General features: G+C 39.5%; 9 protein-coding genes across 12 annotated transcripts; 5 read left to right on the top strand and 4 right to left on the bottom strand.

Annotated features, from left to right (window-relative positions):
- Positions 1–700: 700 nt before the first annotated feature.
- LOC102291494 (hemoglobin subunit beta) lies at positions 701–21,317 on the bottom strand. 3 transcript variants are annotated; one of them, XM_042218645.1, is made up of 3 exons: positions 1,388–1,530; positions 1,034–1,256; positions 701–943 (listed from the first exon to the last, which is right to left on the bottom strand). In XM_042218645.1, exons 1-3 carry the CDS (start codon positions 1,477–1,479, stop codon positions 818–820), a joined length of 441 nt encoding a protein of 146 aa, XP_042074579.1. In that variant the 5' UTR covers positions 1,480–1,530; the 3' UTR covers positions 701–817. The 3 variants fall into 3 exon arrangements, with proteins under 3 accessions (XP_042074579.1, XP_042074578.1, XP_005940004.1); XM_042218644.1 differs by having other exon boundaries at positions 711–951; positions 1,388–1,527; XM_005939942.2 differs by lacking the exons at positions 701–943; positions 1,034–1,256; positions 1,388–1,530 and adding exons at positions 20,539–20,748; positions 20,846–21,068; positions 21,176–21,317.
- LOC102293328 (hemoglobin subunit beta-A) lies at positions 2,728–3,659 on the bottom strand. The gene is made up of 3 exons (XM_014339275.2): positions 3,485–3,659; positions 3,085–3,307; positions 2,728–2,972 (listed from the first exon to the last, which is right to left on the bottom strand). Exons 1-3 carry the CDS (start codon positions 3,574–3,576, stop codon positions 2,841–2,843), a joined length of 447 nt encoding a protein of 148 aa, XP_014194761.2. The 5' UTR covers positions 3,577–3,659; the 3' UTR covers positions 2,728–2,840.
- LOC121814135 (hemoglobin subunit alpha-B-like) lies at positions 4,296–5,191 on the top strand. The gene is made up of 3 exons (XM_042218647.1): positions 4,296–4,491; positions 4,600–4,807; positions 4,973–5,191. The coding sequence occupies exons 1-3, from the start codon at positions 4,397–4,399 to the stop codon at positions 5,099–5,101; spliced, it is 432 nt and encodes a 143-aa protein (XP_042074581.1). The 5' UTR covers positions 4,296–4,396; the 3' UTR covers positions 5,102–5,191.
- On the bottom strand, positions 7,794–8,690 carry LOC102289443 (hemoglobin subunit alpha-B). The gene is made up of 3 exons (XM_005939935.3): positions 8,495–8,690; positions 8,178–8,385; positions 7,794–8,012 (listed from the first exon to the last, which is right to left on the bottom strand). The coding sequence occupies exons 1-3, from the start codon at positions 8,587–8,589 to the stop codon at positions 7,884–7,886; spliced, it is 432 nt and encodes a 143-aa protein (XP_005939997.1). The 5' UTR covers positions 8,590–8,690; the 3' UTR covers positions 7,794–7,883.
- On the top strand, positions 9,327–10,258 carry LOC121814134 (hemoglobin subunit beta-A-like). The gene is made up of 3 exons (XM_042218641.1): positions 9,327–9,501; positions 9,677–9,899; positions 10,012–10,258. Exons 1-3 carry the CDS (start codon positions 9,410–9,412, stop codon positions 10,141–10,143), a joined length of 447 nt encoding a protein of 148 aa, XP_042074575.1. The 5' UTR covers positions 9,327–9,409; the 3' UTR covers positions 10,144–10,258.
- Positions 11,025–12,606, top strand: LOC106633583 (hemoglobin cathodic subunit beta). Its single transcript, XM_014339276.2, has 3 exons — positions 11,025–11,363; positions 11,695–11,917; positions 12,010–12,606. The coding sequence occupies exons 1-3, from the start codon at positions 11,272–11,274 to the stop codon at positions 12,136–12,138; spliced, it is 444 nt and encodes a 147-aa protein (XP_014194762.1). The 5' UTR covers positions 11,025–11,271; the 3' UTR covers positions 12,139–12,606.
- On the top strand, positions 17,667–21,757 carry LOC102291791 (hemoglobin embryonic subunit alpha). 2 transcript variants are annotated; one of them, XM_014339270.2, is made up of 3 exons: positions 17,667–19,146; positions 19,236–19,443; positions 20,948–21,757. In XM_014339270.2, exons 1-3 carry the CDS (start codon positions 19,052–19,054, stop codon positions 20,990–20,992), a joined length of 348 nt encoding a protein of 115 aa, XP_014194756.1. In that variant the 5' UTR covers positions 17,667–19,051; the 3' UTR covers positions 20,993–21,757. The 2 variants fall into 2 exon arrangements, with proteins under 2 accessions (XP_014194756.1, XP_005940005.1); XM_005939943.2 differs by lacking the exon at positions 20,948–21,757 and adding an exon at positions 19,954–20,167 and having other exon boundaries at positions 18,413–19,146.
- A 791-nt stretch (positions 21,758–22,548) lies between these two features.
- Positions 22,549–25,633, top strand: LOC102291184 (hemoglobin embryonic subunit alpha). The gene is made up of 3 exons (XM_014339271.2): positions 22,549–23,091; positions 23,193–23,389; positions 23,698–25,633. The coding sequence occupies exons 1-3, from the start codon at positions 23,079–23,081 to the stop codon at positions 23,824–23,826; spliced, it is 339 nt and encodes a 112-aa protein (XP_014194757.1). The 5' UTR covers positions 22,549–23,078; the 3' UTR covers positions 23,827–25,633.
- LOC106633580 (hemoglobin subunit beta-like) lies at positions 25,554–26,300 on the bottom strand. The gene is made up of 3 exons (XM_042218643.1): positions 26,159–26,300; positions 25,829–26,051; positions 25,554–25,731 (listed from the first exon to the last, which is right to left on the bottom strand). Exons 1-3 carry the CDS (start codon positions 26,248–26,250, stop codon positions 25,603–25,605), a joined length of 444 nt encoding a protein of 147 aa, XP_042074577.1. The 5' UTR covers positions 26,251–26,300; the 3' UTR covers positions 25,554–25,602.
- Positions 26,301–27,821: the final 1,521 nt, after the last annotated feature.

The following is a 27,821-nucleotide window of genomic DNA, read 5'->3' as shown; positions in this document are numbered from 1 at the left end:
ATAGTTAGAATGCGTTATTCTCACTTTGGACATGCACACTGGGCACACTGGGCACTCTCGGCGGTCTGAGTGAGACGCTGAAATTCAGTTATCGGGGCATGGGTACAAGTCACACACAGACATAAACAGAGCACCACCACCATTACCTGTGCACACAGTAGCCTGTATTTCATCTGCCTTGACCTGCAATTGTAAGGTGGGCAAGCACATGCGTCACAAGCAGTTCTCCTCCCAAAGCGCTGACCGCTGACCCACCGGTCCAAAACTTGTGCATACAATACTTTATGAGTATTTTTTGTTTCTGTGGTTTATGCCAATTTATGACACAGAACAACGTAGTCAAAGCTGAACGACACTGAACCTTATTGAAAGCGAGAATTCGGCTGACACCGCAAAGGGAAGCTGCCAAATCGAGTTGTTTTTGCCAAATTTGTTGGTTTACCAAATGAAAGAGCAAAAACAGAAAAGTTTTATCATGCTATTTTTTTTTAATTCAAAGTCATTTGCATCTTAAACTACTGTCTCTTTCAGAACAGTGACATTTTAATAGTGATTTATTTTCTAGTTCTTGAAAAATGTCTGCGCGCGCGCGCGCGCGCGTGTGTGTGTGTGTGTGTGTGTGTGTGTGTGTGTGTGTGTGTGTGTGTGTGTGTGTGTGGTGTGTGTGTGTGTGTGTGTGGACTTTCCCCCAACACTATAAATGAGCTCACGCATACTATAGCAGAAAATACATAGCCTGAGCAGTACAGATTTCTTTATTTAAAGCTCATTAAAACATGATTTAAAAACAGAACATGTGATGGTCCTCTGCAGCTCTCTAGTACTGCCTCCTCAGGGAGGACACCACCACTGCCAGGAACTTCTGGAAAGCTGCATGGACCTCAGGAGTGAAGTCTTTACCCAACTGAGCAGCAACCACAATGGCCAGGCAGTCGCCCAGAAGCTGCAGGACTACAAAATATGCATGAAAAAAAACATCAACACACACATACACAAATTGGGATGCAGTACCATTAGTTTCAGCATTGCATACCATGAAATTGTCAGGGTCCACCTGCAGTTTCTCAGAGTGCAGCGCGCTCAGCTCTGCATATGTGGCCTTGATGTTGTCCATGTCCTTCACGGCTTTTTCCAGAGCTTCCATGATGACTTTTCCATGAGACGCAACCCTTGGATTTGATGTGATGGCAGCAGCATTGTAGAGGTTTCCAAATCCACCGAAATACCTCTGAGTCCAGGGGTACACAATCAGACACCTGAGGAAACAAGAACATTTGGATAAATCACATTTCTAAAACTAAAGTATATGTTAATGCACAAAATGTGCCCTCTTATATTTGTAAATTTACATACAAGCATAAAAACAGCTTTATGCCGATGATCTTACCTGGAAATAGCTGCTGGGCCAACGACTTCATAGTCGATCTTGGAGAAGATGTCCTTGATTGTGGCTCGCTCGAAGTCTGTCCATGCAACCATCTTGCTTTGTTGACTGTTGCGCCTATCCTGCTTTGGTCAGCAGGTCCCCACATGCAGCTTATAAAGGAGCCATTTTGCTCCACCCAAAGATATGCAGCTGGGTGGAGGTGGGCAGTGGGATGACTTGTAATACTTCTTTGCTGAATGAGTATTAAAAAGAAGTAACAAAACAGCTTTTAGACTTTTATAACCCCTGTTAGATAATGCATTGGTCAAGCTGCTTCTGTGTAACGCTTTGCAGTTCTGTTTAATTTCCACCATCAAAATGAATCAAAAATAAGTTTTTGTAAAGATGTAAATTAATTTTTTTAATCAAAGGTTTCCAACACTGATAAGGAAAGCTGTAGCAATTTTTTAAATTAGATTAAAAGTATATGGTGTTGGTTGTATGATTTAATAAGTGATAAGGCACAAAAAATGGGGCAAAATGTATTAATTCTGAAGCAAACATGGTTTTGTTTGTTTTTTTAACAAATAATTCAATTTGAAACTTGTGCAGAAAACTAGACTCTATTATAAACTTCCACTAGTTAAAAGTATTTCCCATTTGACTCCGATATTAAACAAATGGCAAATATGAAGCCACGATGGCTAAAAATTTCAAAAGTTGGAATCCGTGTTTCTTCATTCCGACCCACTGTGATACAACACTGAACAACAAACAATAGATCGCATCAAAACATTTCACTGGCTCTCAAATACAAGTGCATAGTTATATATCTTCGTTATGAGTTATCCTGAACTTCTATGAAGATTTTATTTTAAAATCTTTTGTTTTAAAAAAAGCATAGCGTTTTTATAATGTTGCCGCTATACGCCTAGCAGTGTTCTTGTGTTATGTTGGGTCGAGGTTATAAACGAATTTTCTGCACTAAAGAAGAAGTACTTTTTTCTGAGCTCGCAGACTGACTCGTTGTTAACGCTCTAACTTTAAATATGCGTAAAATGCCTGATAGCTGATGTTCTTCTTTGCATTTTGGAACACTTCACGTACATCAACAATACTTCCCATGCAGCCAGAGAACAACAACTTTGGATCCCTTTCACTCTTTTTTATACGAAAAGCAAAACTTAACAGTAAAGGAAAAAGTCACGAAACGGATTATCGGTGAGGCATACTTGTAATATTTATATTATACTCAAACATATAGGCGACTTCTATTGAGGATTATTGACTGTCCGAGATCTCCTTCTTGATGTTGTATTGCCGGTTAAAAGAACAAGTCAAATGATCGCACAGAGAATGAGTATGATTTGAGGTTTTATTTATTGGTGCATCTGGCAACAGAGTCAAAAAGATATATGATGTCACTTATATGACTGTTGCACATCTTTTTTTGATGAACTGGCACTCCAGAAATTTAGTGGTACTGTCTACCCAGGGCAGAAACGACCACGCACAAAAACTTCTGCCAGGCTTCCTGGACCTCAGCGGTGAAGACGCTGGGACCAAACTTAGCGGCAACGCACAGGCTGATGCATTCAGCGAGCACCTAAAATGAGAGAAAGAAAATGCTTAACAGAGTTAATAAACACAAACTAATTAGCTCACCTTTTTCAGGTCCATGTGTGATGATTGTTTCTGGGTGCTGGTGGGGGGCATACCCTGAAGTTATCGGGATCCACGTGGAGTTTCTCGGAGTGCATAACGCTCAGGTTGGCGTAGGTCTGCTTGATGTTGTCCAAGTTCTTCACAGCATTTTCCAGACCACCCATCACGGTCCTTCCGTGTTGTGCCACTTTGGGGTTTCCCATAATGGCGGCATTGGTGGACAGGTCTCCAAAGGCTTGGAAGTATCTCTGACCCCAGGGGTACACAATCAGAAGCCTGAAATAAAACCAGAGAAACAATATTAATTTTAGTGCATATAGCATTAATAAGTGCTTCTACATACACAAAGAAACGTGTTGATATATTCGCTTCAGCCAAGTTTCAACATTATAGTAAAAAAAAAGTTGCATAACAAACGACCACGTTTCTGAATTGCTATGAGCTGCAGGTTACCTGGAGAGGGCCTGGGGACCGATTTCCCCCACATCAATCTTTCCCCACAGGCCTATGATGGCACTGCGCTCAGCATCTGTCCACTCGACCATTTTGACGGGATGCAAGTCTCCTAGTTCACGAACAGGTTCTCACAGGTTCTCACAAATCTGCTTGTGAATAATTTACTTGAGATTCCCGTTTTTATTCGTTTACCCCGCACCCCCTCCTTCAGTCATCGAAGCATCTGATTGGATAATCTGCGCCCGCCTGTTTAATGACGTGTGTTTTGCGTAAAGCAAATTTGGGCAACGGTCAGTGCCAACCGGATAGATAACGTCATTTGGCTCAGATATTGCTGTCACTTAAAATTACTCAGCTACAAATAATCCATACTATTAGTCAGTCAAAACACACAAAATTGGACCAGTAATATCAGTAATACCAGCTTTTTAACACCTGCTTTTAAATAAGCTAAGATATCATACAGTTTATTTATCAAAAAGGATATGTGCTCTCTTAACTTTAGGAGGGTGTTTGTGCTCCTTGTTGGCTATAAAACAACGTGTTTTTATTTTTAAAATATCAAACTCTGACTAACAGTGCAGCCTTTAAATTATGATTTATGTTTAATGCCATTTTTGCTTAGAGCATATTTCTTTTTGCATAAAATCTATTCGCCAGTTGTTTAAAGATTTTCGTGCAGTGCAGCCATTCAGTTTTTCTTTTTCTTTTTTTTTAATTGTCAATTGCGTCAATTACGTGATATCACGTAATTGTCTGATAAGCAGTTTGCTTATCAGACATGCATTCTGGATTTGATACTTGGGCGTGGCACCATTTGGGTCGACATAAAGACGCACTGACAGATCCAACCAAGCAGCATTTTTTGATCAGCATTTTCCCTTGCATCCCGAAAATTCAAAGGCAGTCATGAGTCTCTCTTCGAAAGACAAGACCCTGGTGAAGACCTTCTGGGCCAAAGTCGAGTCAAAGGGCGCCGAGATGGGTGGAGAAGCTCTGGGCAGGTAAGATCTCATTTTAAAGTAGGGATGACACGGGCTTTTTTTAAGAGGGTGGGTTTTTCTTTGCTTTTTTTGTAACTTCTTCGTATTTCCTTCTGCTGTATTTTACAGGATGCTCGTTGCTTATCCTCAGACCAAGACCTACTTTTCTCACTGGGGCGACCTGAGCCCTAACAGTCCGCAGGTGAAGAAGCATGGTGCAACCATCATGGCAGCTGTGGGAAAAGCTGTCAAGAACATTGATGATCTTACCAACCACCTTAGCAAGCTCAGTGAGCTGCATGCCAGCCAGCTCCGCGTGGATCCTGCCAACTTCAAGGTAACAAAATATTGCGACCTTTAAACCTACCAGAAATTATAATCATTATTTGTGCATGTACTTTAGTTTAGATTGTGAGCGTTAAAAAACTAAAAAACTAAGTGAATGTAGGGATGTCTGAAGTGCCTGATTTAATCGAATCTGCTGTTTCTGTCACAAACACAGATCCTCAATCACACCATTATCTTGGTCCTGGGCATGTACTTCCCTGCGGACTTCACCCCGGAGGTTCACGTCTCCATGGACAAGTTCTTCAATAACGTCGCCTGGGCTCTGGCCGAGAGATACCGCTAAACATCAAGACAGAAGCTACCAACGTGTGGCATGAATGTCAGCAACCCTCATCATATGTGGGGGCTTGTTCAATAAAATTCACAAACATAAGAATGTCTATGTGTCCATTTATTCAAGCTTTTGTAGAGAAGAATACGCTCATTTCCACAGGTTACAACACAGATGAAAAAACCCACACACAGTATGAAAAAATAAGCCATGTTTTAAGTGTGTTTTTTAATTCTGGCACGTCATTTGCCACAACTTCGATTCCGTTTACACTGTATGCTCGTTTTCAAACATCAGAACAAAGTCTCTGTGGCCACAAAGACCCCATAGTCCATCTAACATGCAATAACCAAAGCAATACATGCTTTCCGTATATCATACTTGGATCACATCACCAGTGACTGGTTTCTCAGATGGTTCAGCGAACAGGTATCAAAATCTAGACTGCGTGCCAACGTCGCACCGCCATACAGCCAAAACTCATACAAGTCACAGATGTGTTTAAATGACCAGTGACAGACCATTCAGAAACAGCGACTACAAGTCACACATTTAGACTGTTTTTAATGGTGTAGCTTGTGTTCAGCATGAGTATGAGTTTGGACATGCACACTGGCATAGCTGGACTGGCCATCGGGCATACCGGGCATTTGCCCGGTGGGCCGCTGGCGATTTTTTGTTTTTATGGGCCGATGGATTTTTTTTTTTTATTTTTTTTAGGAAGGGTATATATAATGAAAGGTGTTGGATTGGCCAATTGGTCATGATCGACTCTGGGCTGGACCAATTACAGCCGAGGAGGCCGAGATGCACCCGCCCCCTTGTTTAGCAATCACGTGATTTTCGCGCATTGCATGCCGGGAACTCGTGGCAAAACAATCCAAGTACCGCATCAAATGCAAGCATTTGCAGCACCGCAAAACGTTCATTCTCCGGTTCCAATACCTTCTTGTTTTTTCTTTGCCGCACAAAAAAGGAATGTACAAAACAAAAGGAGAACAATGCCGGTCCGTACAAAGACAGACTCGACGAAAAGACAAAGAAAAGATACGAGGAAAAAATCAAAGGAGTGAAAGGGTCAGACCCTTACGAGCACACAGAGGGACAAAAGACGTTAGCGTGCTGCCCAACTTTCACCACGCTCAGATTTATAATCATACGGTTCTTGGAGTGAGTGCATACACTCATGAAGTTTAGTAACTTCAGGTCACTGCAACAAGCCCAGGTACAGTTTACCGACGGATGGGTACAGGACCTTGAAATGCACCGTGTAGAACGAAAGACCATCGTACGACTACAGTAAGTTTACCAGTCTCACAAATCGTCGTCATAAATACACATTCGTTAACCGTTTATTAATAACCTTTGAGCTCAACGGTAATTAATTAGTAGTGGAAATAATTTCTGGTAGCATTACAGAAATGTAGCAGTGACAATAATATTGTATGCTGTAATCGCACTGGACAATTAGTGATACAAAACAACTGTTTTATCCTGTGAATAAAAGTATATGTTTTTGTCAATGTACCATAATAACAGAAGCGAAACGCAATATTGTGTCAGGACAATTCACTATTTATGCACAATAAATAAAGGAGCATAGCGCGACATTTCTGTTCAGCGCCAGACTTGCTTGTAACCTATATCACCAATTATGTTAGAAAAATGACGTATTAACTACTACAAAACTCTGACCTTTGTGGGAATGCTTGGAGCAGACTAACATGTGAGCTGGAGTGTTCTGGGACGTTATATTTGGTTATGAAGGCCAATCCGTCGGCTCTTTGTACTTCGGAAACAGGCTAAACATTTCTCTTCAACGACGTAATCCGATAAACAACATCTTACCCGATCGGCTTCCCGTGGCTGTCATGCGACCGGCTGATTGCAGTTAATAATACAACAGCTTCTTGCCATTTTTTGTGTTTCTTTTTATCGCTGTGTAACTGATTCAATTGAAAGCCTGCGTGCGCTAGTACCTCTTGCCACAGAGTTCCCAGAATCCTTTGCGGTTTTACCCCTGAATGACGTCACATTTTCAATCTTTATCCTGGTGGGCCGGTCTCTAGTCAAAATGCCCGGGCCGATTTTTTGTCCCAGTCCAGCCTTGCTTTCACACAGTGAGGCATCTTGGCGGTCTAGTGAGACGCTGAATTCATTATCGGGCATGGGTTGAAGTCACACACAGACATAAACAGAGCACCACCACTCATACTCATGCTGAACACAAGCTACACCATTAAAAACAGTCTAAATGTGTGACTTGTAGTCGCTGTTTCTGAATGGTCTGTCACTGGTCATTTAAACACATCTGTGACTTGTATGAGTTTTGGCTGTATGGCGGTGCGACGTTGGCACGCAGTCTAGATTTTGATACCTGTTCGCTGAACCATCTGAGAAACCAGTCACTGGTGATGTGATCCAAGTATGATATACGGAAAGCATGTATTGCTTTGGTTATTGCATGTTAGATGGACTATGGGGTCTTTGTGGCCACAGAGACTTTGTTCTGATGTTTGAAAACGAGCATACAGTGTAAACGGAATCGAAGTTGTGGCAAATGACGTGCCAGAATTAAAAAACACACTTAAAACATGGCTTATTTTTTCATACTGTGTGTGGGTTTTTTCATCTGTGTTGTAACCTGTGGAAATGAGCGTATTCTTCTCTACAAAAGCTTGAATAAATGGACACATAGACATTCTTATGTTTGTGAATTTTATTGAACAAGCCCCCACATATGATGAGGGTTGCTGACATTCATGCCACACGTTGGTAGCTTCTGTCTTGATGTTTAGCGGTATCTCTCGGCCAGAGCCCAGGCGACGTTATTGAAGAACTTGTCCATGGAGACGTGAACCTCCGGGGTGAAGTCCGCAGGGAAGTACATGCCCAGGACCAAGATAATGGTGTGATTGAGGATCTGTGTTTGTGACAGAAACAGCAGATTCGATTAAATCAGGCACTTCAGACATCCCTACATTCACTTAGTTTTTTAGTTTTTTAACGCTCACAATCTAAACTAAAGTACATGCACAAATAATGATTATAATTTCTGGTAGGTTTAAAGGTCGCAATATTTTGTTACCTTGAAGTTGGCAGGATCCACGCGGAGCTGGCTGGCATGCAGCTCACTGAGCTTGCTAAGGTGGTTGGTAAGATCATCAATGTTCTTGACAGCTTTTCCCACAGCTGCCATGATGGTTGCACCATGCTTCTTCACCTGCGGACTGTTAGGGCTCAGGTCGCCCCAGTGAGAAAAGTAGGTCTTGGTCTGAGGATAAGCAACGAGCATCCTGTAAAATACAGCAGAAGGAAATACGAAGAAGTTACAAAAAAAGCAAAGAAAAACCCACCCTCTTAAAAAAAAGCCCGTGTCATCCCTACTTTAAAATGAGATCTTACCTGCCCAGAGCTTCTCCACCCATCTCGGCGCCCTTTGACTCGACTTTGGCCCAGAAGGTCTTCACCAGGGTCTTGTCTTTCGAAGAGAGACTCATGACTGCCTTTGAATTTTCGGGATGCAAGGGAAAATGCTGATCAAAAAATGCTGCTTGGTTGGATCTGTCAGTGCGTCTTTATGTCGACCCAAATGGTGCCACGCCCAAGTATCAAATCCAGAATGCATGTCTGATAAGCAAACTGCTTATCAGACAATTACGTGATATCACGTAATTGACGCAATTGACAATTAAAAAAAAAGAAAAAGAAAAACTGAATGGCTGCACTGCACGAAAATCTTTAAACAACTGGCGAATAGATTTTATGCAAAAAGAAATATGCTCTAAGCAAAAATGGCATTAAACATAAATCATAATTTAAAGGCTGCACTGTTAGTCAGAGTTTGATATTTTAAAAATAAAAACACGTTGTTTTATAGCCAACAAGGAGCACAAACACCCTCCTAAAGTTAAGAGAGCACATATCCTTTTTGATAAATAAACTGTATGATATCTTAGCTTATTTAAAAGCAGGTGTTAAAAAGCTGGTATTACTGATATTACTGGTCCAATTTTGTGTGTTTTGACTGACTAATAGTATGGATTATTTGTAGCTGAGTAATTTTAAGTGACAGCAATATCTGAGCCAAATGACGTTATCTATCCGGTTGGCACTGACCGTTGCCCAAATTTGCTTTACGCAAAACACACGTCATTAAACAGGCGGGCGCAGATTATCCAATCAGATGCTTCGATGACTGAAGGAGGGGGTGCGGGGTAAACGAATAAAAACGGGAATCTCAAGTAAATTATTCACAAGCAGATTTGTGAGAACCTGTGAGAACCTGTTCGTGAACTAGGAGACTTGCACCCCGTCAAAATGGTCGAGTGGACAGATGCTGAGCGCAGTGCCATCATAGGCCTGTGGGGAAAGATTGATGTGGGGGAAATCGGTCCCCAGGCCCTCTCCAGGTAACCTGCAGCTCATAGCAATTCAGAAACGTGGTCGTTTGTTATGCAACTTTTTTTACTATAATGTTGAAACTTGGCTGAAGCGAATATATCAACACGTTTCTTTGTGTATGTAGAAGCACTTATTAATGCTATATGCACTAAAATTAATATTGTTTCTCTGGTTTTATTTCAGGCTTCTGATTGTGTACCCCTGGGGTCAGAGATACTTCAAAGCCTTTGGAGACCTGTCCACCAATGCCGCCATTATGGGAAACCCCAAAGTGGCACAACACGGAAGGACCGTGATGGGTGGTCTGGAAAATGCTGTGAAGAACTTGGACAACATCAAGCAGACCTACGCCAACCTGAGCGTTATGCACTCCGAGAAACTCCACGTGGATCCCGATAACTTCAGGGTATGCCCCCCACCAGCACCCAGAAACAATCATCACACATGGACCTGAAAAAGGTGAGCTAATTAGTTTGTGTTTATTAACTCTGTTAAGCATTTTCTTTCTCTCATTTTAGGTGCTCGCTGAATGCATCAGCCTGTGCGTTGCCGCTAAGTTTGGTCCCAGCGTCTTCACCGCTGAGGTCCAGGAAGCCTGGCAGAAGTTTTTGTGCGTGGTCGCCTCTGCCCTGGGTAGACAGTACCACTAAATTTCTGGAGTGCCAGTTCATCAAAAAAAGATGTGCAACAGTCATATAAGTGACATCATATATATCTTTTTGACTCTGTTGCCAGATGCACCAATAAATAAAACCTCAAATCATACTCATTCTCTGTGCGATCATTTGACTTGTTCTTTTAACCGGCAATACAACATCAAGAAGGAGATCTCGGACAGTCAATAGTCCTCAATAGAAGTCGCCTATATGTTTGAGTATAATATAAATATTACAAGTATGCCTCACCGATAATCCGTTTCGTGACTTTTTCCTTTACTGTTAAGTTTTGCTTTTCGTATAAAAAAGAGTGAAAGGGATCCAAAGTTGTTGTTCTCTGGCTGCATGGGAAGTATTGTTGATGTACGTGAAGTGTTCCAAAATGCAAAGAAGAACATCAGCTATCAGGCATTTTACGCATATTTAAAGTTAGAGCGTTAACAACGAGTCAGTCTGCGAGCTCAGAAAAAAGTACTTCTTCTTTAGTGCAGAAAATTCGTTTATAACCTCGACCCAACATAACACAAGAACACTGCTAGGCGTATAGCGGCAACATTATAAAAACGCTATGCTTTTTTTTTAAAACGCCTTGAATGAAATTAAAAAATGACTGAAGGATATAATATATAATATAAGTACTGTCGCGATCGGACGGGCCATAATCCTGATTGAGCTGATCAGTTTTTAAAACAAATTTAATTGAATGGGGTAATTTAAGGCCAAGAAATAAACTTTCATACGTTTCTGATATGAAGTGGACCCGCGGATCATTTATTTGGGTGGGGAAAGCCTGAATGTTCAGATAATGATAGCATGGCATAATCTAAGTTCATCAGCTGTCGGAAAATTACTTGATACAACAGGATGGGGAGGTGGTTATGTTTACGTGAGGATATTTTGATGCCATACCATACCATCTCTGGGCATTTCCATTGTGTTTTGCAGTGATAGTTGACACGTAGTCTGTGTAGCTCAGGCTCATCCGTCCGCTTTTAGTGTGCTGGAAATATAGGACCCTCATACCATCTGCTGGTTCATTTTTGCCAGTCATTAAGCGGAAAAGCTGATCACTCAGCAGCTCAGAGTGCGGAAGTAAAACTGTTTATCCAATTCGCTCAGGTCATGGTTAAGTGGACGGAACTGGAGCGCAGCACTGTGAAAGCTATCTGGGAAAAAATTGATATCGATGAGATTGGGTCACAAATTTGGGCAAGGTAGGTGATTGTGAAAGTTTTACTGTTCAAGAACGGATCGTAAAAAAATCCTAAAAACGGAAAAAATATTCTGGCAATTTTCTCTCAATACATTATTATTATTATTGCTATTTAATTAGTTGATGGGTATTTCGTAATAGTAAAATTCAATGCCTGGTTTAAAACGAAATAAATAAAGAAAAAACGATGGTGAAAAATTCTTATTTTTTAAATATTCCATTGTTTAAGGGTACGTTGTATATTTAGGGATTTTTTCTCCAGTTAGTTCATATTTTATCACGTGGTATCGTTTATGCTCATTAACCTGTACCACTGACTGTTGCATTGTCAGAGTCTTGATAGTCTACCCCTGGACTGAGCGATATTTTGGTTCTTTTGGAGATCTCTTCACCATCACTGCTATTTTGAAAAACGACAAAGTGGCGGCTCATGGAAGGATGGTGCTGAAGGCTCTGGACAAAGCAGTGAACAACATGGACAACATGAAACGGACGTATGCTGATCTGAGCCGGTTGCATTTTCAGAAACTCGAAGTGGACCCTGATAGCTTCAGGGTAAGCAACACTTTTCCTCAAACCCACATGAAAAAAATACGTGACGCTTTGCACTTGTAGAGTTTTCATGGTGTTTTCTCTTTTTTTCACAGCTGTTGGCAGACTGTATCACTATCACAATCGCATGCAAATTCAAGTCAGCCCTGAGCCCCCAGAGTCAAGCTATCTGGCAGAAGTTTATATCTGCTGTGGTCGACGCTATGAGCAGTCAGTACCGCTGAAAAAAACCTATTTGGAGATAATACAACTTAAAGAAAAAAACAAAACAAAAAACGTGTGTTAGCCCTGATATAAGTTTGACATGAGTGCATTTCAGTTTGTTTTTTATCAGTTGGAGCTTGAGTTTGGTGAGTCTCATACTGAAGACAGTTACTAAAGACAAAACTGAAGTCAAAGAGACCCCAACACACACAAGCAGCAAGTGAAAGTAGTCTGACAGAGCTAAAGGAGGAAACAGCATTTAGTGACTTTCATGGGTTCCAGATTTCAGACAGTTAAGAACTTGTCATGGACTGAAAGTTGTTGTTTTTTTCCCCAACTCTGTGAAAAGTTAATAAAACATAAAAACTATTTTTATAGTTAACATTATGTCACATTTTCAAATTACTGTGAGCCTCTGAATATGGGGAACTGTATTAATGGCTATAATTCCTAAAATTAATACAGTACCTTTGGTAAACCACTTGAAATAATGCTGAAAGTCTTTCCATCAATCACACATTCATTGTTACATCTGCCAAACAGGTTATGTTTTTGGTAGTGTTTGCACATGTGTCATTCTGTCAGTAAACAAATGAGCTCAACCAGTCTTTAATGAATTCTGATAAAACTTTTTAGGGATGGGTCATGTTGACACAATTTGGTTAACGTCCACAGCGGTCTTCACAGTCAACTAAACAATTTACTTGAGGTCTGTTGCAGGGAAGGCCCAGCTTATTTCATAGAGATAATGCCCTAATGACATTCTGCAACAATCTCCTCGCTGCAGTCTACACCTGTCGTACATTAAAAACATTTGATACACTAAGAAATGAAAAACATTATAAAGGAAGCCCAGAACCTAGTAAGGCTGCTGAAATCTTATACCAAGCAAAAATGGAAAATATATCTGACTTAGTAATGAAGGTCCAAAGAAAATGCAGTATGTCCTGAGGGAGGTAATATATAATTAATAGTATTGGCATTGTCATTTCACGGCATTTTAAGGGAAATTTTGAATCAACAAGTGTAACTGCAGTTAATGAGAGGAGAAAAAACATGGCGGAAAATCAAGTTTAATTGTCTTGATAGAAAAATATCTGGGTCACAGTTGCATTGTTGAAAACAACCATCCCAAATTTGAACGCCTATTTGTTTGAATTTGTAAAACAGACACCATATAAGGGTTTTAATGTTGTAACGGTTTTAATGTATAGAGTGTGTTCCTCCTAAGGCTTGGATTTTACAGTGGCACCAACAGGGTTGATGGTATCCATGTGGATTCAGACAGCAAGAAGATACAGGAATTGGGTCATATAATTGTTTATTTTAAACAAGAATGACAGAACAATCAAACAGACATAAAAGGAAGGCCACAGGGACACAAACAAATTGATCAAAAATCTCTGGTCATATTCAGTCTAATAGATTCACCATGAACAATGACCCAGAAAGCTCAAAGTCATCACACAGATAATGTAAACAAATATAAAAGATGTCCTAATATTCACATTGTGTGAAAAATGTGAGTATTAAGTGAGAAATACGCAGTTTGTAGCATTGGCGCGTTTAGACCCTTTTCAGTAGTGATGGGATTTCCGGCTCCTTTTAGAGAACCGGCTCTTTCGGCTCGGCTCACTAAAAGAACCGGCTCTTCAGGTTGTTTTATTGCTTTAATTAATTTATTATTAACAACAATATAAAATTATGCACAAAAATAATTACTAATGTAAAAAAAAGTGGTTTTATTTATATATGTTTATATATAAATATATACAATGGCCCCTAGAGACAAAGCATGTACAATTTCCTCCAAACTCCAAAACACATTTCTAGCGTTAACTGAACTTCCAAAACAGAGCTACCTAGATCACTTAAATTACACAATTGAACGCATATGTGTATTGTTTGTGTATTTATTCACAAGCACACACATATATTAAAAAAATAATAATAATAAAAAGTTCATTTACCTGTTACTACCACACACCAAATCCGGTCGTTGGTACTTCCTGGCTTGTGTAGCCACTAGGTAACAAAAGCTCAACACTGCCCCCTAGCATCCTGGAGCACTTCTGTTGTGTTTGTGTCTGTTTTGAAACTTGTACGTGCTTTGTCTCTAGGGGCCACCGTAAATATACTTTTATTTATTCACTCCACATAAAATGTAATAAATAAATCATATAATACAAAAAACAACTATTCACATTTCAACTTTCAACTATTTAAATTGTCAGCTTTTTCCTTTTAAACAAATTTTAAGTGAAACAACACAAAACACTGCAAACCACAACAAAATTTAATATAAATAAAATATGAAAACAAAAAGAACATGCACATTCTCTGTCATATAGGCCTGCATGAATAAACTTTCTGAATCCTTTATCTTCCGTAACTGAAAATAGCTGTGGATGATTACTACACCTTTCTAATGTGATGTTGTTATGCCTGGCTCTCTTTCTCTGTCTCTCCCTCCTGCTCTGTTCCTGTGCTACTGCGAGTGTAACTATCGCTCCTCCCCCCTCTTGCTAGGGCAAAGCACAAGGCTTGCGTGCAGAGTGAAGCGGAAAAAAGTGCGAGAGAGACGGTGAGAGAAAGAAAAAAAACCCATGGCTCCCGATAAGGAGCCGGCTCATGTCGTTCACATCAAAGACCCGGCTCTAAGAGCCGTTTCGTTCGTGACCGATACATCACTACTTTTCTGGATGCTCAACCACCCTAAAAGCAACATGCCCTTTTAATGCTGCATTTTCCAAACTTCTCTGTTGGAGATCATACAGCAGATTACAGTGAAATCAAGTCCAGTGTTCTTGATGTCAAGTTGCTATTAGTGCACTCAAACAGAGGAGCTGCATGAGAGACAGGGATGGAAAGGGTTAGAGGTAAAGAGCAAAAGTCAAAGACAGCAAAAGCTGTAGCTTCTCTTTTGCCCACATTCATTGATGATGATTTCATGATCTGAAGTTTGTGCAAGTTTCTCCTCTTTTTCTGCTTTACTACAAATTTTGCTTTAACTTACTTTCAAAATTTATATTAAGAACTGTGATCATTTATTCAGAATCATTCTTCGTGCATAGTGGTCAGTACAGTGGACAGCTATTCAAAGGCTGTTTTCTTGTATCCGTTTCAGTGTTGATGGCACACTTGCACTTAAACCACTACACTGATGTGTCACTCTATACCAAATTCATAGGTCAAAACGTAGGTTGTCCACCTAAGTGGACATGTAACAAACTCTTTGAAAAGTACATGTTTAAAAAAATGAAGTTCAAAAATCTTTTTTTTTTCATGCCTAAAGATGACTAAAACTACTTAAGAATAAAAATCCTGACTGAGGTTGTCATAATTCATGCATGAAAGGGTTCAACACTGAAATATAATCCAAAAAAGATATTTCTTTTGGATATGTTTTAATGTTTATCCTGTAACATTCAGGTCTGCAAAGGTGAAAATTATGTTTACATGCAGCATAATATGTTGGTATAATTGTAAGGGAGAATGGATGACGTTATGACTGGGGGCTGAGGCCTCCTAGTGGTTTGATCCTAGAATGGTCCCTGGTGTGTGGCTAATTGTCCCAGACGAACAAGGCAACTGATCATAAGAATGCAATTCTCTTCTTTGCCACATGAAGTCACTGTCGGAAAAAATGAGTATGGTGCAACAGACCCCTGCTTGTGTGAGAGCACTGCAGACAGAACGAGGACTCGAGTCATTTTGTTGTCCTGTCATAATCATATCGGACATGGTCAGGAGGTATGACTGAGAGCAGTGCATAGTTACAAGGTTTATAAAACAACTGAAGCCACTCAAAAAGAAGACGATTGAGCACACTTGGTGTTTTACCTGGCAAAGAATTAGACGTTTATTTGACCAACGGACAGGAACCGACTTGGCCATTCAGTCTTGACGTTCTCTCACTGCGCGAGTGCACACATATAGGTACATTTAACTGAAGCAAATCAGGTGACAGCTAGAGTCAAAGCAGGTTCTAAACTTAAACATTAGCTAAAAATACCCGACTCACTGCCAGAGGCGGAGGCAGACATTTGATACACCCGGGGCTTAGCCCTAAAGGGTAGTATGCATGTGGGATTTGGGGGGGGGGGGGGGGGGGGGGGGGGGGGGGGGGGGGGGGGGGGGGGGGGGGGGGGGGGGGGGGGGGGGGGGGGGGGGGGGGGGGGGGGGGGGGGGGGGGGGGGGGGGGGGTGTCTCACCTGCTCTTGTTCTCTCTGTTCTCTCTCCTCTCCTCTCTCTCCTCTCTTTGTTCCTCTCTCTCTCCTCCTCTCTCTCTCCCTCTTTGTGCTGACAATCATCAAATATACAGTTGAAACCAGATATTTACATAACTCTTCAGATCAAAACACACACTTTTTTAATTGTAACATCAAATCAGACTAAATGTTTATTTTTTTTAGATTGATAAATATAAAAAACATATTTGTTAACTTTAAGAGTAAAGAGAGAAACTATCTGTATTTCTTAATTGCAAATGGCACCAAATTGTATTCAAAACTTGAGCCACACTTATGGAGCTCCACAGTTCTTTTCCTGGTGTTTTGGTTGACATCTCTTGATTTTCCCATTGTCAAAGAAACAGGCTCTGTGTTTTGCCTTATATGCATCCACAGTGTGCCACCAATTTACTCACATGGACTCTACTAACCTATCAGAAGCTTCTTCAGCTCAGAATGGAATCGTCTGGAGTTTTCTTATTAATTAACAATAAACTTAGTGTATATGTACTCCTAAATTTGATGAAAGTGATAAAAATAGACAGCTCTGTCTCTCTTTATTCTGACATTTAACTAATTCAAAAGATATTTCAATATTTATTTATCCAAAACAAAACAAGTTTACTCTAAATTGATGTTGTACAGTAATAAAATGTTCTTGTGTTTTCCATAAAGTGTATGTAAGTATCTGGTTTAAACTGTGAATATACTGCTGTGTATTGAAGTTCCTCTTGTTTTCCATAGAAATATACTGAACAACATACAAAGCATAATATATAAAATAACATCTACCTGAGTTTTTTCTTTGAAAGAAGCTCCTTATGCCCATTCTTGTATATCAGTGCATTACTGAAACCGATTTATTTAGCCGTGGAGGGTAACGACTGAAAATATGAAATAAACACATGTGTAAGCTAAGACTCTGTAAAGAAACAGCATTGTTGTTGTTCTGCTTTTCATTTCGCCATTTGTTGATTCACTCGAAGAGCAAGTAACGTAATATTGGTCAAGTGATCAGTTTGATATCAATCTTTCGTGATTCACCGTCATATTTACATTATTTGTACAGTACGAATGATTTGCTTTTGGTACCTGGTCGATCTTCAGCTCTCCTCTGTCTGCTTGGCTCCGTTTCTCCAACAGGCAGCAGCTCCCCCCGGCCCCTCGCTCAGTCGCTGAGCTCGGATCATACCAATATTAGGGGGGATTCACGCACAGTCATAAATTTCCACAGTGTGCACTATGTGCTTCGAATATTGTGTGTACTTTTTGTTTTATACAGTTGTCAGCCAGGCATCTAACTATGAAAAAATTACACTCCAAAAGACCCCGGGCTTCTGACAAAACAACCCTGGCTTAAGCCCAGTAAGTCACCCCCCCGCTCCGCCACTGCTCCCTGCAATGCAATGAAATAAACTAACACCAAGAGCGAATGTATAATTTTAACCGCGTCGATATGTCGTGGTGCAGCCAGTGCTGCTCCTGCATTATCATGTTTTGTTTTTTTTAAAAAACAGGCCCACCCACTGAAACGATAAGCCTCAAAGTAAAAACAAACGCGGCGAATGGCATAATCATCATGTTTGTAACTGATAGCACAACCAACAGGCCTATTAATTAATTGTAGAATTTAGATTTTAAATCAGAATCCACGGGCTGATTGTTAAAGCGTACTGATTTAATTTATCTCATATAAATTGCAATTACAAAGGCAGTTAATAAAGTAAATAAACACAAGCATATATACAAATGTATGTATGTTTAAAAAGTTATTCTTGGCCGTCATAAACATGAAGCAGTAGTTTTGAGTAAAGGCAACTGGAACATATGACATCAAAGGTTTATTTATTCAGAATTAATTATTACGGAAAATATTTTTTGACATAAATTGAATGTATACCAATCAAGTACATTTTATTTGACCAAATTCAATTACATTTAGCGTTTGACATGTATGTAAGAAAACTATATGGAAAACTTACATTTAATCAAATTACTTGAATTCAACATTTTGGACATAAATCTGTTTTGAGTGTAAATAAAATATTGAAATAGCAGTTACTAAGTTATATTTACATTTTTTTCTTGTAGTTTGGTGTAAAACAAAATAAAAGCTTTAACCTCCAGTTAATAAGGAGTGTGATTTGTGAGGATAAACACTTGTTTAATTAGAACAAATAAAAAATCATCTTTACTCAAAGGAGTGAGCCAAAATAAAAATGTTTGGATTAATTCCAAAGTGGAGGTTATTTATAGACCCTTACCATCCCTCAAGAGCGCATTTCCAGTGTGGGGCAAAGCTGAAACGATAAGATATTTGGCTTGTACACAAGATGTGTTTCTTAGCAGCCAGTTAATTCATTAAGGCCCGTTTTTAACGTCCGAGCATTACCAGCACGTCCAAGTTTGAGCAGTTTGAGCAGGTGATACGAGGGTTTCACTAGCTGTCAGTTTTGTACGCTTCAGTTGGATGCCCGTGGGAATATAATTCTGATTGTTTCGTCCTATATTATAGAACCGTGAGACTTTGGTTTCGTGTTTATCTCATGCCAGCTGTTACATGTCATTTGGAATCCTTCCAAACGCCTATAGCATTATCTTGAAGGGGGGCTGGGTGTGCCTATGTTCCACTGCATCCATAAAACCCCTCCGTTTGCAGCGAACACGGCATTGAACTTGAAAAAAAAAGTCCAGAGGAAAGATGAGTCTTTCTGCTAAGGACAAGGAGATAGTCAAGGCCTTTTGGGCTAAAGTGTCGGGAAGGGCGGATAACATTGGCGGTGACGCTGTTGCCAGGTAAATAAGAAAAAACACCAGGCGAATTTAACCCGCTTCTGCATTTTTATCTATTACTTACTGGCTTATTCACCTGTGTTTTTGCCCAGGATGCTGACAGTGTACCCTCAGACCAAGACTTACTTCTCCCACTGGAAGGACCTGAGCCCCAGCTCTGCCCCAGTGAGGAAACACGGAGGAATGGTGGCAGCTACAATAACCGATGCTGTGAACAAAATCGACGACCTGGCAGGGAGTCTTCTTACCCTCAGTGAACTGCATGCTTTCACTCTGCGAGTGGACCCTGCAAACTTCAAGGTATTTGTTTATTAAATCATGAAAGCGGTTCAGAAAACCTGTGGGTTTGCTTTAAAGATTAATTGGATTACAAATTAAACGCTTGCTTAAACATTTTTTAGTAGTTTTTATTTAAATGTGCCTCCATAGGCTACCGGTTGAGACTGCATCCCTTCTAGTGAGGAACTGTAACGTCATCATTAATTATTCTTTGATTTAGAAGCCTATAAATCTGTCCCATCCACACATGGATAAGGCCATATGCAAATATAAATAAATCATAAGTTGAACCCCAATTCGTGACATCGAGCCACATTTATCTTTAGGATAAATGAAATGTGTGTTTCAGCTGCTGTAGCGCAAAAATCTTACACTTTTAAACAAACAGGGAAGTTGCCTGTGTTGTCAGCAAGTCAAAGCACGACACTGTCACCGAAGAAACACAGGATAGACTGAGTTATGATTAAGATAACTGATCTTTGATATCATAATCACTGATTCTGCTAAAGAAGTGTCACGATCTTTGTACAGATTCTTGCTCAGAACATCCTGGTGGTTCTGGCCACTATGTTCCCCGTCGACTTCACCCCTGAGGTCCATATGGCTTTAGACAAGTTCCTGGCTGCCTTGGCTCGTGCCCTGTCTGTGAAATACCGATAAATTGCATACTGGAGGCGACGAGCGGCAGGGGCTCAGATAGCAATTCACTGCCAGTCTGAATCTGAATAAATCAAATGCAATGAAACTGCCGTGTTTGTTTGGGGTTTTTTTTGTGTGGTGTACATTAAAAATACTTTACACCACAATACTTTATCATCCGTCATAATTTATGAGAGGTCCTTTGATGCGAAAGTCACAGCATGACTTATTTTTATTTTACACCATCTTATTTAAAATGTGAAAGAATAGGCTAATTAATATCTTACACCCACTATTGAACTCTTCTGTTACACCCTGATATAGTTGCAAATGCTAGAAAAAAAAAAGAAAAAACAACAAAGGGAAAAATAAGCTCGTTGTTTTATTGATTTAAGTCTCCTCAAGACATGATTTAAAAACAGATTATGTAACGGTCCTATTATGAAAAAGGGGAAATAAAACAAACAACTTGAGGTATATGCTTCATATATCTTATTTATTAACATCATTTTGAGGTACAGTTTAACAACAGAGTGTGTGACGGTCCTCTGCAGCTCTCTAGTAGTACTGCTTTCTGAGGGAGGACACCACCACTGCCAGGAACTTCTGAAAAGCTGCGTGTACCTCAGGAGTGAAGGCTTTACCCAGCTGGGAAGCAACCACAATGGTCAGGCAGTGACCCAGGAGCTGTAACACAACACAACATGCATGATATATCATGAACATGCTAAATAAATACATAAATATCAATAGAAGCCAGTACCATCAGTTCAGCATTGCCTACCATGAAATTGTCAGGGTCCACCTGCAGTTTCTCAGAGTGCAGCGCGCTCAGCTCTGCATATGTGGCCTTGATGTTGTCCATGTCCTTCACGGCTTTTTCCAGAGCTTCCATGATGACTTTTCCATGAGACGCAACCCTTGGATTTGATGTGATGGCAGCAGCATTGTAGAGGTTTCCAAATCCACCGAAATACCTCTTAGTCCAGGGGTAGACAATCAGACACCTACGGAAACAGACAATTTTAAATAGCTCACAATTATTAAAGAAGAGTCATATATAGAGTCATATATAGAATCTTGCACATTCTTTAAGGGAGAAACATGGTCATACCTGGAAAAAGCTGCTTGCCCAACGACCGCATAGTCGATCTTGGAGAAGATGTCCTGGATCGCGGTGCGCTCAAAGTCTGTCCACACAACCATTTTGCTTTGTTGAGTTTTGCACTTGTCCTGTTAGTCAGCAGCCCACCACACGCAGCTTTTAAAGGTCTGTTTCGCTCCACCCAAAGATATGCAGTTGGGTGGAGTAGGACAGTAGGGTGGATAAACCGAGTTACATGTAACGCTTTGTACTTCTTTGTTCGTGTAACTTGAAAATCAGTCAAGAGAAAACAAGCTTTCCAGTTTAAGTCTTCGTCACATTTGTGCCGGCTTAGTTAATTAGTTTCATTATTCATAAACGTTTTCGTTACCTGATGTTTTCAGTATTACAGTTTTAAAAAATCATTTTAATGTTAGGGAATCACACAGAGCTACATTTTTAAGTTCGGGAAATTCAGAATATCATAAGAACACCTGAATCGAGCTGACTCACAGACCAAATCCCAGTCTCATTTAACAGATCTGCAGACGTTTTTTTAATTAGCTTAATTAACTGTAAGTAAACATAAATAAAGAATTGTTTAAAGATAAATGGTAAATGGCCTGTATTTATATAGCGCTTTACTAGTCCCTAAGGACCCCAAAGCGCTTTACATATCCAGTCATCCACCCATTCACACACACATTCACACACTGGTGATGGCAAGCTACATTGTAGCCACAGCCACCCTGGGGCGCACTGACAGAGGCGAGGCTGCCGGACACTGGCGCCACCGGGCCCTCTGACCACCACCAGTAGGCAACGGGTGAAGTGTCTTGCCCAAGGACACAACGACCGAGACTGTCCAAGCCGGGGCTCGAACCGGCAACCTTCCGATTACAAGGCGAACTCCCAACTCTTGAGCCACGATAAGGTGAGATTAAAAAAAAACCCAGAAGATTCCACTGCGCTGGAGAGATAGCATTTTGGTTTTTATTGAAACTTTTTTTGGTCTCATTTTTCCATACTTCTATATCTCTTCCGCTAATTTTAGGTTGATTTTGGCAGAGTTATCATGCCCTGTGCTCACATGGGAACCTAGAAATCAACTTTCCTTCCTGAGGCTAACGGCTCAGTGTGCACCCACCTGTTGAACATCAGATATGTTTCAGTAAGGTGTTGGCTGCTAAGATATAACGTCATCATGTACAAGTCATCATGTTGGTAACTGACAGCCTTGCAAAATCTAGAACTTGAATCAGTATTTCTAGTCCTCTACATGTTTAATTTTGGTTTTTCAGTACTAAGCTGTATGTTACGTAATTTTTATAATATGTTCTTCTATAATAATAATAATAATAATAATAATAATAATAATAATAATAATTATTATTATTATTATTATTATTATTATTATTATTGTTGTTGTTGTTGTTGTTGTTATTATTAAGCCCATTATCTTATAGAGCTATAAATTTAAAATGTCCATTTTACTGCTTTGACTTATTTCAGCACCACATTAATATGAACAGCAACAGACTCAAAGACAACAATCACTGTCACTGGAAATCTATGTTTTGGGTTTTAAAACTGCAAACTTTTAGTATTCAGTTGGATTAATTGAATTAATTTATTAAATAAATGAATAAATAAACACTGCCTTGAGACTGGCTTACGGACTGGTCTTCAGAGCCACCATCGCAATTTTATCTTGCGTTTATCTCTAGCAGAACCATGTGGTCATATCTCTGAGGTGGCCCGGGTGTGTCCATTGCTTGTTTCATGTATAAAAGTCCCCGTAGTTTGAGCTGATCAGGAAAAGCGAAAAACAAAACAAAAACAGGCAACATGACATCCCTTTCCGAAAAGGACAAGAACATAGTCCAAACTTTCTGGGCTAAAGTGGCTGGCAGGGAGGAGGACATCGGTTGTGATGCTGTCTCCAGGTAAATATGCCTTATGATTTACAACCTATGACCCCAACTGGACAGACCCTCTGCTGCATTTTTTACCTACTACTTAACCTACATTTTACCTATGCTGACAGTGTACCCCCAGACCAAGACTTACTTCTCCCACTGGAAGGACCTGCGCCCCGGCTCTGCCCCGGTGAGGAAGCACGGAGCAACCGTGATGACTGCAGTTACTGATGCTGTCAGCAAAATTGATGATCTGATCGGAGCTCTTCTGAGCCTCAGCGAACTGCACGCCTTCACTCTGAGAGTGGACCCTGCAAACTTCAAGGTACTTATTTATTAAATCATAGCAGTGAAACTTTTTAGTGTTTTGCTGTGAAGGTTTGGACCTAAATAAAACAGATCACAACTTTTGTGCATTTTCGTATTAATATAAAAATAATTTAATAGATTTAATATTTTTTTGTCTTTAGACATCCCAAGTTTTTCTTCCCAAATCGCTATTCTCAAGCATATCTATTTTCTGTCTAAATTACACTTAACCCAGACTGTGCGGTTCAATCGTACAAAAACAATGTTTGCAGAATATTACAGCAATTAAATGTGACTTTAAATGTGGCTATCATGTTTTCACAGGTTCTCTCTCACAACCTCCTTGTGGTCCTGTCCACCACATTCCCCAACGACTTCACCCCCGAGGTCCACGTGGCTATTGACAAGTTCCTGACTGCGGTGGCGCTTGCCCTGTCTGAAAAGTACCGATAAATTGCACTCTGACGGTCAACAACATGGGCTTGGATACTCCCAAACGGATTTTTAATGTAAAAACAAATAAATAAATCTAATACAGTACTGCTGTTATCTGTGTGGTGAAGTGAATTCATTTAAAGTTGATATCAACTTTCAATTTGGTGGCAAATCTAAAAAATAAAAACAATATACGTGTAATAAAGGAGGGCTGAGATGAAAGGCCAACAAAATGTGCCAGAATTTATTAAAAGTCAAGATGAGTGACCAATAAGCTTTCAGCTGGCCACTAAATAAAACTTAATGTGCAAACACAGAAAGAGTGTTCAAAGTAATAGCCTACCTTTCTAACCATTAAATGCGAGCTGCCACAGAGTAACGATTTTATTTGTTTCTACAGCTATAATGTTGTGCAATAAAAGTAACATCGCTATAACTTTATTGCAGGCTAGGAGGCTGCCGATGTTTTGCAGATCCCAGCACAAATTAATATTCTGACGATTATATTTTTAAAAATAATATCAACATTAATTCTATTCATTCTATAAAATAGCTTTTTAGATGCCTGTATATATATTGTTGCTGCAGCAATTATGCTTTAAAATAACATGGAAAATCCAATCCAAGATAAACCCAGAACACAACACAGCAGCACATGCTGTAGTTTGCTGAGAACATCTTTATTATTGTTTATGATTCCTTTATAATTGTCCAGAGCAATGCAATAACCAACAAAATTTGTAAAACAAAGAAAAAAATGTGTACGTTCAAATGATTTATAAAACCAAACGCTGCAAACTTTATTTTCATTATAACCATGGCCAGGGTCTCATGCTCTTATTAGTAATTGACAGTTTATTTGACCTCGATCAGTTACAGCACAATCTGATTTACTAGAAGTTATGCCTTTAAAAAAAACACCCCAGAAGAAGATAGTAGTGATGTGGGATAATGCAGAATAAGGTATCGATCTGATACCAAGTAAATAAAGGCCCAGTTTTGCCCATACCAATACTGATACTGATACTTTAAATCTATATAGGCAGTTTATGTAGGGGAGAGCAGTGTATCAGGATTCATGACATGAGTCATGTCATACAGTTTACGAATTCTTAACACATTTTTAATGTCGTTCTACACTAATGAGTCGACACAACTTATCTCACAAAGTTCAGTGGGCTACATACTGAATTTAGAGAATACAAACCAATTATCGACCCTATTGCACTGCAATCGATCCAATACCATGGTTGTTATGGATACCATCAACTAGAAGACACAATGGTGTTTTCCTTTTACAAGTATCACCTTGCTCACATTTGTCTGTGTGTGTTTGTGTTTGGATGTAGTTGTATTTCGTTTGTACATCAGCTGTCTCACAGAACAGTATAAAAGAACAGTGTGTAGGCCTATATATTTTTCTATATATGAACAAAGCTTACAAGACTCTCAAAGAGTTACTTTTATTTACTAATATGACCATATATTCTGAAAAAAAGGGAAATAAAATGAACAACTTGAGGTATATGCTTCATATATCGCATTTATTATCAGCATTTTGAGTCACACTTTAAAAACAGTCCTCTGTAGCTCTCTAGTAGTACTGTTTTCTGAGGGAGGACACCATTTAAAAATTAAAAGAATAGGCTCATTTATAGGTTGCACTACAAGATACACCCACCATTTAACTCGTGTGCTACACCCTGATATAATTACAAATGTTGGAAAAGGAAAAAACAACAAAGTGAAGAATATGCCCATTGTTTTATTTATTTAAGCCTCCTTAGCAGCTCTCTAGTAGTACTGCTTTCTGAGGGAGGACACCACCACTGCCAGGAACTTCTGAAAAGCTGCGTGTACCTCAGGAGTGAAGGCTTTACCCAGCTGGGAAGCAACCACAATGGTCAGGCAGTGACCCAGGAGCTGTAACACAACACAACATGCATGATATATCATGAACATGCTAAATAAATACATAAATATCAATAGAAGCCAGTACCATCAGTTCAGCATTGCCTACCATGAAATTGTCAGGGTCCACCTGCAGTTTCTCAGAGTGCAGCGCGCTCAGCTCTGCATATGTGGCCTTGATGTTGTCCATGTCCTTCACGGCTTTTTCCAGAGCTTCCATGATGACTTTTCCATGAGACGCAACCCTTGGATTTGATGTGATGGCAGCAGCATTGTAGAGGTTTCCAAATCCACCGAAATACCTCTGAGTCCAGGGGTAGACAATCAGACACCTACGGAAACAGACAATTTTAAATAGCTCACAATTATTAAAGAAGAGTCATATATAGAGTCATATATAGAATCTTGCACATTCTTTAAGGGAGAAACATGGTCATACCTGGAAAAAGCTGCTTGCCCAACGACCGCATAGTCGATCTTGGAGAAGATGTCCTGGATCGCGGTGCGCTCAAAGTCTGTCCACACAACCATTTTGCTTTGTTGAGTTTTTCACTTGTCCTGTTGGTCAGCAGGTCACGGCGTGCAGCTTTTAAAGGTCTGTTTCGCTCCACCCACAGATATGCAGTTGGGTTGAGTTAGACAGTGGGATGTGCCAGTGTGGGGTTTGGCAGGACTATATTCACTTCACCATCAAACTGAATCAAAGAAAATGATTCAGTTTTTTCATTATCATTGAATCATAAATTAAATTCTAAATTATTTTCATTCGTCACTCTCAAAATCTGCTAATTTAGCCTCTGACCACTCAGATAGCTAATTGTGTCTACTCAGGTATACATGTGAGCCTCATTAGCTTTTATTATTTTATGTCCTGTTTTTTACATTTCACTGCAATGAAGGATCACCTCTGTCTAAACAGGAAATCTCAACTTTTGAGCTCTTTTGTGAACAAAAAAAGAAAAAAGTAAAAATAAACCCACAGATATCCAGGAAACATTTATTGCTCTCAGGGTGGATCCACCTGTTGGAAGTTTAGATAAGGCAGAAACAAACGTCATCCTCAAACCTTAGTCATCGTAAGTTTTAACTGCCTGAACAAACGGCAGTTAACTGCAGAATTTCAATTTGGAGTAATGACTCCTTGGCAATCTACATGTCTATATTTAAATCATAAATTTGAAGTGAAATTACATCAAATTTTGCTTGAATGAATTAGACCACCATCCAAATCTGCGTCCAAAATCTCCTGTGTAAAAAGCAAAATAAGAATGTTTAATCCACTGTTAAGATTGCAGCTGTCAAAATATAAAAAATTAGCGCATGCTTGAAAAGAAAATGCCTTGTTATAAAAATCCTCTGATATCATTAATTAATTGTTTTCCATTCTGATATCTGTTTGCAACATAAATAAATACGGGATTCACTAATGTCTCACCTTAAAAACTGAACTGTCTATCAAAGTTGATTATTTTAGATGATAAACAATTATTTTAATAAACAGTCAAAGTTAAAAATACAGTTTTCATTTGTTAATGTAACCCATGAGCCAAAAACATTGCAATTTTAGATATTTATGAAAAAGTATGCTATTTCATGATTTTCTATTTTATTTTTAAAATATGTACACACACACACACACACACACACACACACACACACACACACACACACGTAGATATACATATTTAGTATACACATTCAGTAATGCGCAAATACTCTTATATTGTACATATATTTATTCGTATAATTGTCAGATTTACCCGCTCTTATATTTTGCTTGATCTTATGTTATTGTATTTTTGCTTGTGAAGCTCGCACGCAAGAATTTCACTCGCATGTACTGTACATGCAGTGTACCTGCACATGTGATGTGACAATAAAACTGATTTGATTTTGTTGTCTAGAAATACATTTTCCTTTTCCACTCTTTGGTTTAGTTTTATTTCTTTATTGTGTGCACTAACTTTATAGGTGAACACCATTTAAAACTCTTTTTCTTCAGTAGTTTTCAAAGCTATGTTGGGCCTGTCCAAGAGCCTGTTGCTATCTCTGAGGTGTGTCGGGTGTGTCCGTTTACTGTTCTACATATAAAAGCCTAAAGC

This window comes from Haplochromis burtoni, unplaced genomic scaffold, assembly GCF_018398535.1.
Source record: "Haplochromis burtoni strain Fernald_Lab_line unplaced genomic scaffold, NCSU_Asbu1 Contig_21, whole genome shotgun sequence".
Taxonomy (NCBI): Eukaryota; Metazoa; Chordata; class Actinopteri; order Cichliformes; family Cichlidae; genus Haplochromis; species Haplochromis burtoni.
The sequence above is the reverse complement of the archived record's forward strand: the minus strand, read 5'-3'. Positions and strand labels throughout refer to the sequence as shown.

What these genes read in the sequence shown, in the direction of transcription:
- LOC102293328 (XM_014339275.2), bottom strand. Translation starts at nt 3,576, where the DNA reads ATGGTCGAGTGGACAGATGCTGAGCGCAGTGCCATCATAGGCCTGTGG. An exon ending in GGTCCCCAGGCCCTCTCCAG is followed by an intron (nt 3,308 to 3,484) that starts GTAACCTGCAGC and finishes GTTTTATTTCAG; the next exon opens with GCTTCTGATTGTGTACCCCT. An exon ending in TGGATCCCGATAACTTCAGG is followed by an intron (nt 2,973 to 3,084) that starts GTATGCCCCCCA and finishes CTCTCATTTTAG; the next exon opens with GTGCTCGCTGAATGCATCAG.
- LOC121814135 (XM_042218647.1), top strand. Translation starts at nt 4,397, where the DNA reads ATGAGTCTCTCTTCGAAAGACAAGACCCTGGTGAAGACCTTCTGGGCC. An exon ending in GGTGGAGAAGCTCTGGGCAG is followed by an intron (nt 4,492 to 4,599) that starts GTAAGATCTCAT and finishes TGTATTTTACAG; the next exon opens with GATGCTCGTTGCTTATCCTC. An exon ending in TGGATCCTGCCAACTTCAAG is followed by an intron (nt 4,808 to 4,972) that starts GTAACAAAATAT and finishes TCACAAACACAG; the next exon opens with ATCCTCAATCACACCATTAT.
- LOC102289443 (XM_005939935.3), bottom strand. Translation starts at nt 8,589, where the DNA reads ATGAGTCTCTCTTCGAAAGACAAGACCCTGGTGAAGACCTTCTGGGCC. An exon ending in GGTGGAGAAGCTCTGGGCAG is followed by an intron (nt 8,386 to 8,494) that starts GTAAGATCTCAT and finishes TGTATTTTACAG; the next exon opens with GATGCTCGTTGCTTATCCTC. An exon ending in TGGATCCTGCCAACTTCAAG is followed by an intron (nt 8,013 to 8,177) that starts GTAACAAAATAT and finishes TCACAAACACAG; the next exon opens with ATCCTCAATCACACCATTAT.
- LOC121814134 (XM_042218641.1), top strand. Translation starts at nt 9,410, where the DNA reads ATGGTCGAGTGGACAGATGCTGAGCGCAGTGCCATCATAGGCCTGTGG. An exon ending in GGTCCCCAGGCCCTCTCCAG is followed by an intron (nt 9,502 to 9,676) that starts GTAACCTGCAGC and finishes GTTTTATTTCAG; the next exon opens with GCTTCTGATTGTGTACCCCT. An exon ending in TGGATCCCGATAACTTCAGG is followed by an intron (nt 9,900 to 10,011) that starts GTATGCCCCCCA and finishes CTCTCATTTTAG; the next exon opens with GTGCTCGCTGAATGCATCAG.
- LOC106633583 (XM_014339276.2), top strand. Translation starts at nt 11,272, where the DNA reads ATGGTTAAGTGGACGGAACTGGAGCGCAGCACTGTGAAAGCTATCTGG. An exon ending in GGGTCACAAATTTGGGCAAG is followed by an intron (nt 11,364 to 11,694) that starts GTAGGTGATTGT and finishes TTGCATTGTCAG; the next exon opens with AGTCTTGATAGTCTACCCCT. An exon ending in TGGACCCTGATAGCTTCAGG is followed by an intron (nt 11,918 to 12,009) that starts GTAAGCAACACT and finishes TTTTTTTCACAG; the next exon opens with CTGTTGGCAGACTGTATCAC.
- LOC102291791 (XM_005939943.2), top strand. Translation starts at nt 19,052, where the DNA reads ATGAGTCTTTCTGCTAAGGACAAGGAGATAGTCAAGGCCTTTTGGGCT. An exon ending in GGCGGTGACGCTGTTGCCAG is followed by an intron (nt 19,147 to 19,235) that starts GTAAATAAGAAA and finishes GTTTTTGCCCAG; the next exon opens with GATGCTGACAGTGTACCCTC. An exon ending in TGGACCCTGCAAACTTCAAG is followed by an intron (nt 19,444 to 19,953) that starts GTATTTGTTTAT and finishes ATCTTTGTACAG; the next exon opens with ATTCTTGCTCAGAACATCCT.
- LOC102291494 (XM_005939942.2), bottom strand. Translation starts at nt 21,267, where the DNA reads ATGGTTGTGTGGACAGACTTTGAGCGCACCGCGATCCAGGACATCTTC. An exon ending in GGGCAAGCAGCTTTTTCCAG is followed by an intron (nt 21,069 to 21,175) that starts GTATGACCATGT and finishes CTGTTTCCGTAG; the next exon opens with GTGTCTGATTGTCTACCCCT. An exon ending in TGGACCCTGACAATTTCATG is followed by an intron (nt 20,749 to 20,845) that starts GTAGGCAATGCT and finishes GTTGTGTTACAG; the next exon opens with CTCCTGGGTCACTGCCTGAC.
- LOC102291184 (XM_014339271.2), top strand. An exon ending in TGGACCCTGCAAACTTCAAG is followed by an intron (nt 23,390 to 23,697) that starts GTACTTATTTAT and finishes ATGTTTTCACAG; the next exon opens with GTTCTCTCTCACAACCTCCT.
- LOC106633580 (XM_042218643.1), bottom strand. Translation starts at nt 26,250, where the DNA reads ATGGTTGTGTGGACAGACTTTGAGCGCACCGCGATCCAGGACATCTTC. An exon ending in GGGCAAGCAGCTTTTTCCAG is followed by an intron (nt 26,052 to 26,158) that starts GTATGACCATGT and finishes CTGTTTCCGTAG; the next exon opens with GTGTCTGATTGTCTACCCCT. An exon ending in TGGACCCTGACAATTTCATG is followed by an intron (nt 25,732 to 25,828) that starts GTAGGCAATGCT and finishes GTTGTGTTACAG; the next exon opens with CTCCTGGGTCACTGCCTGAC.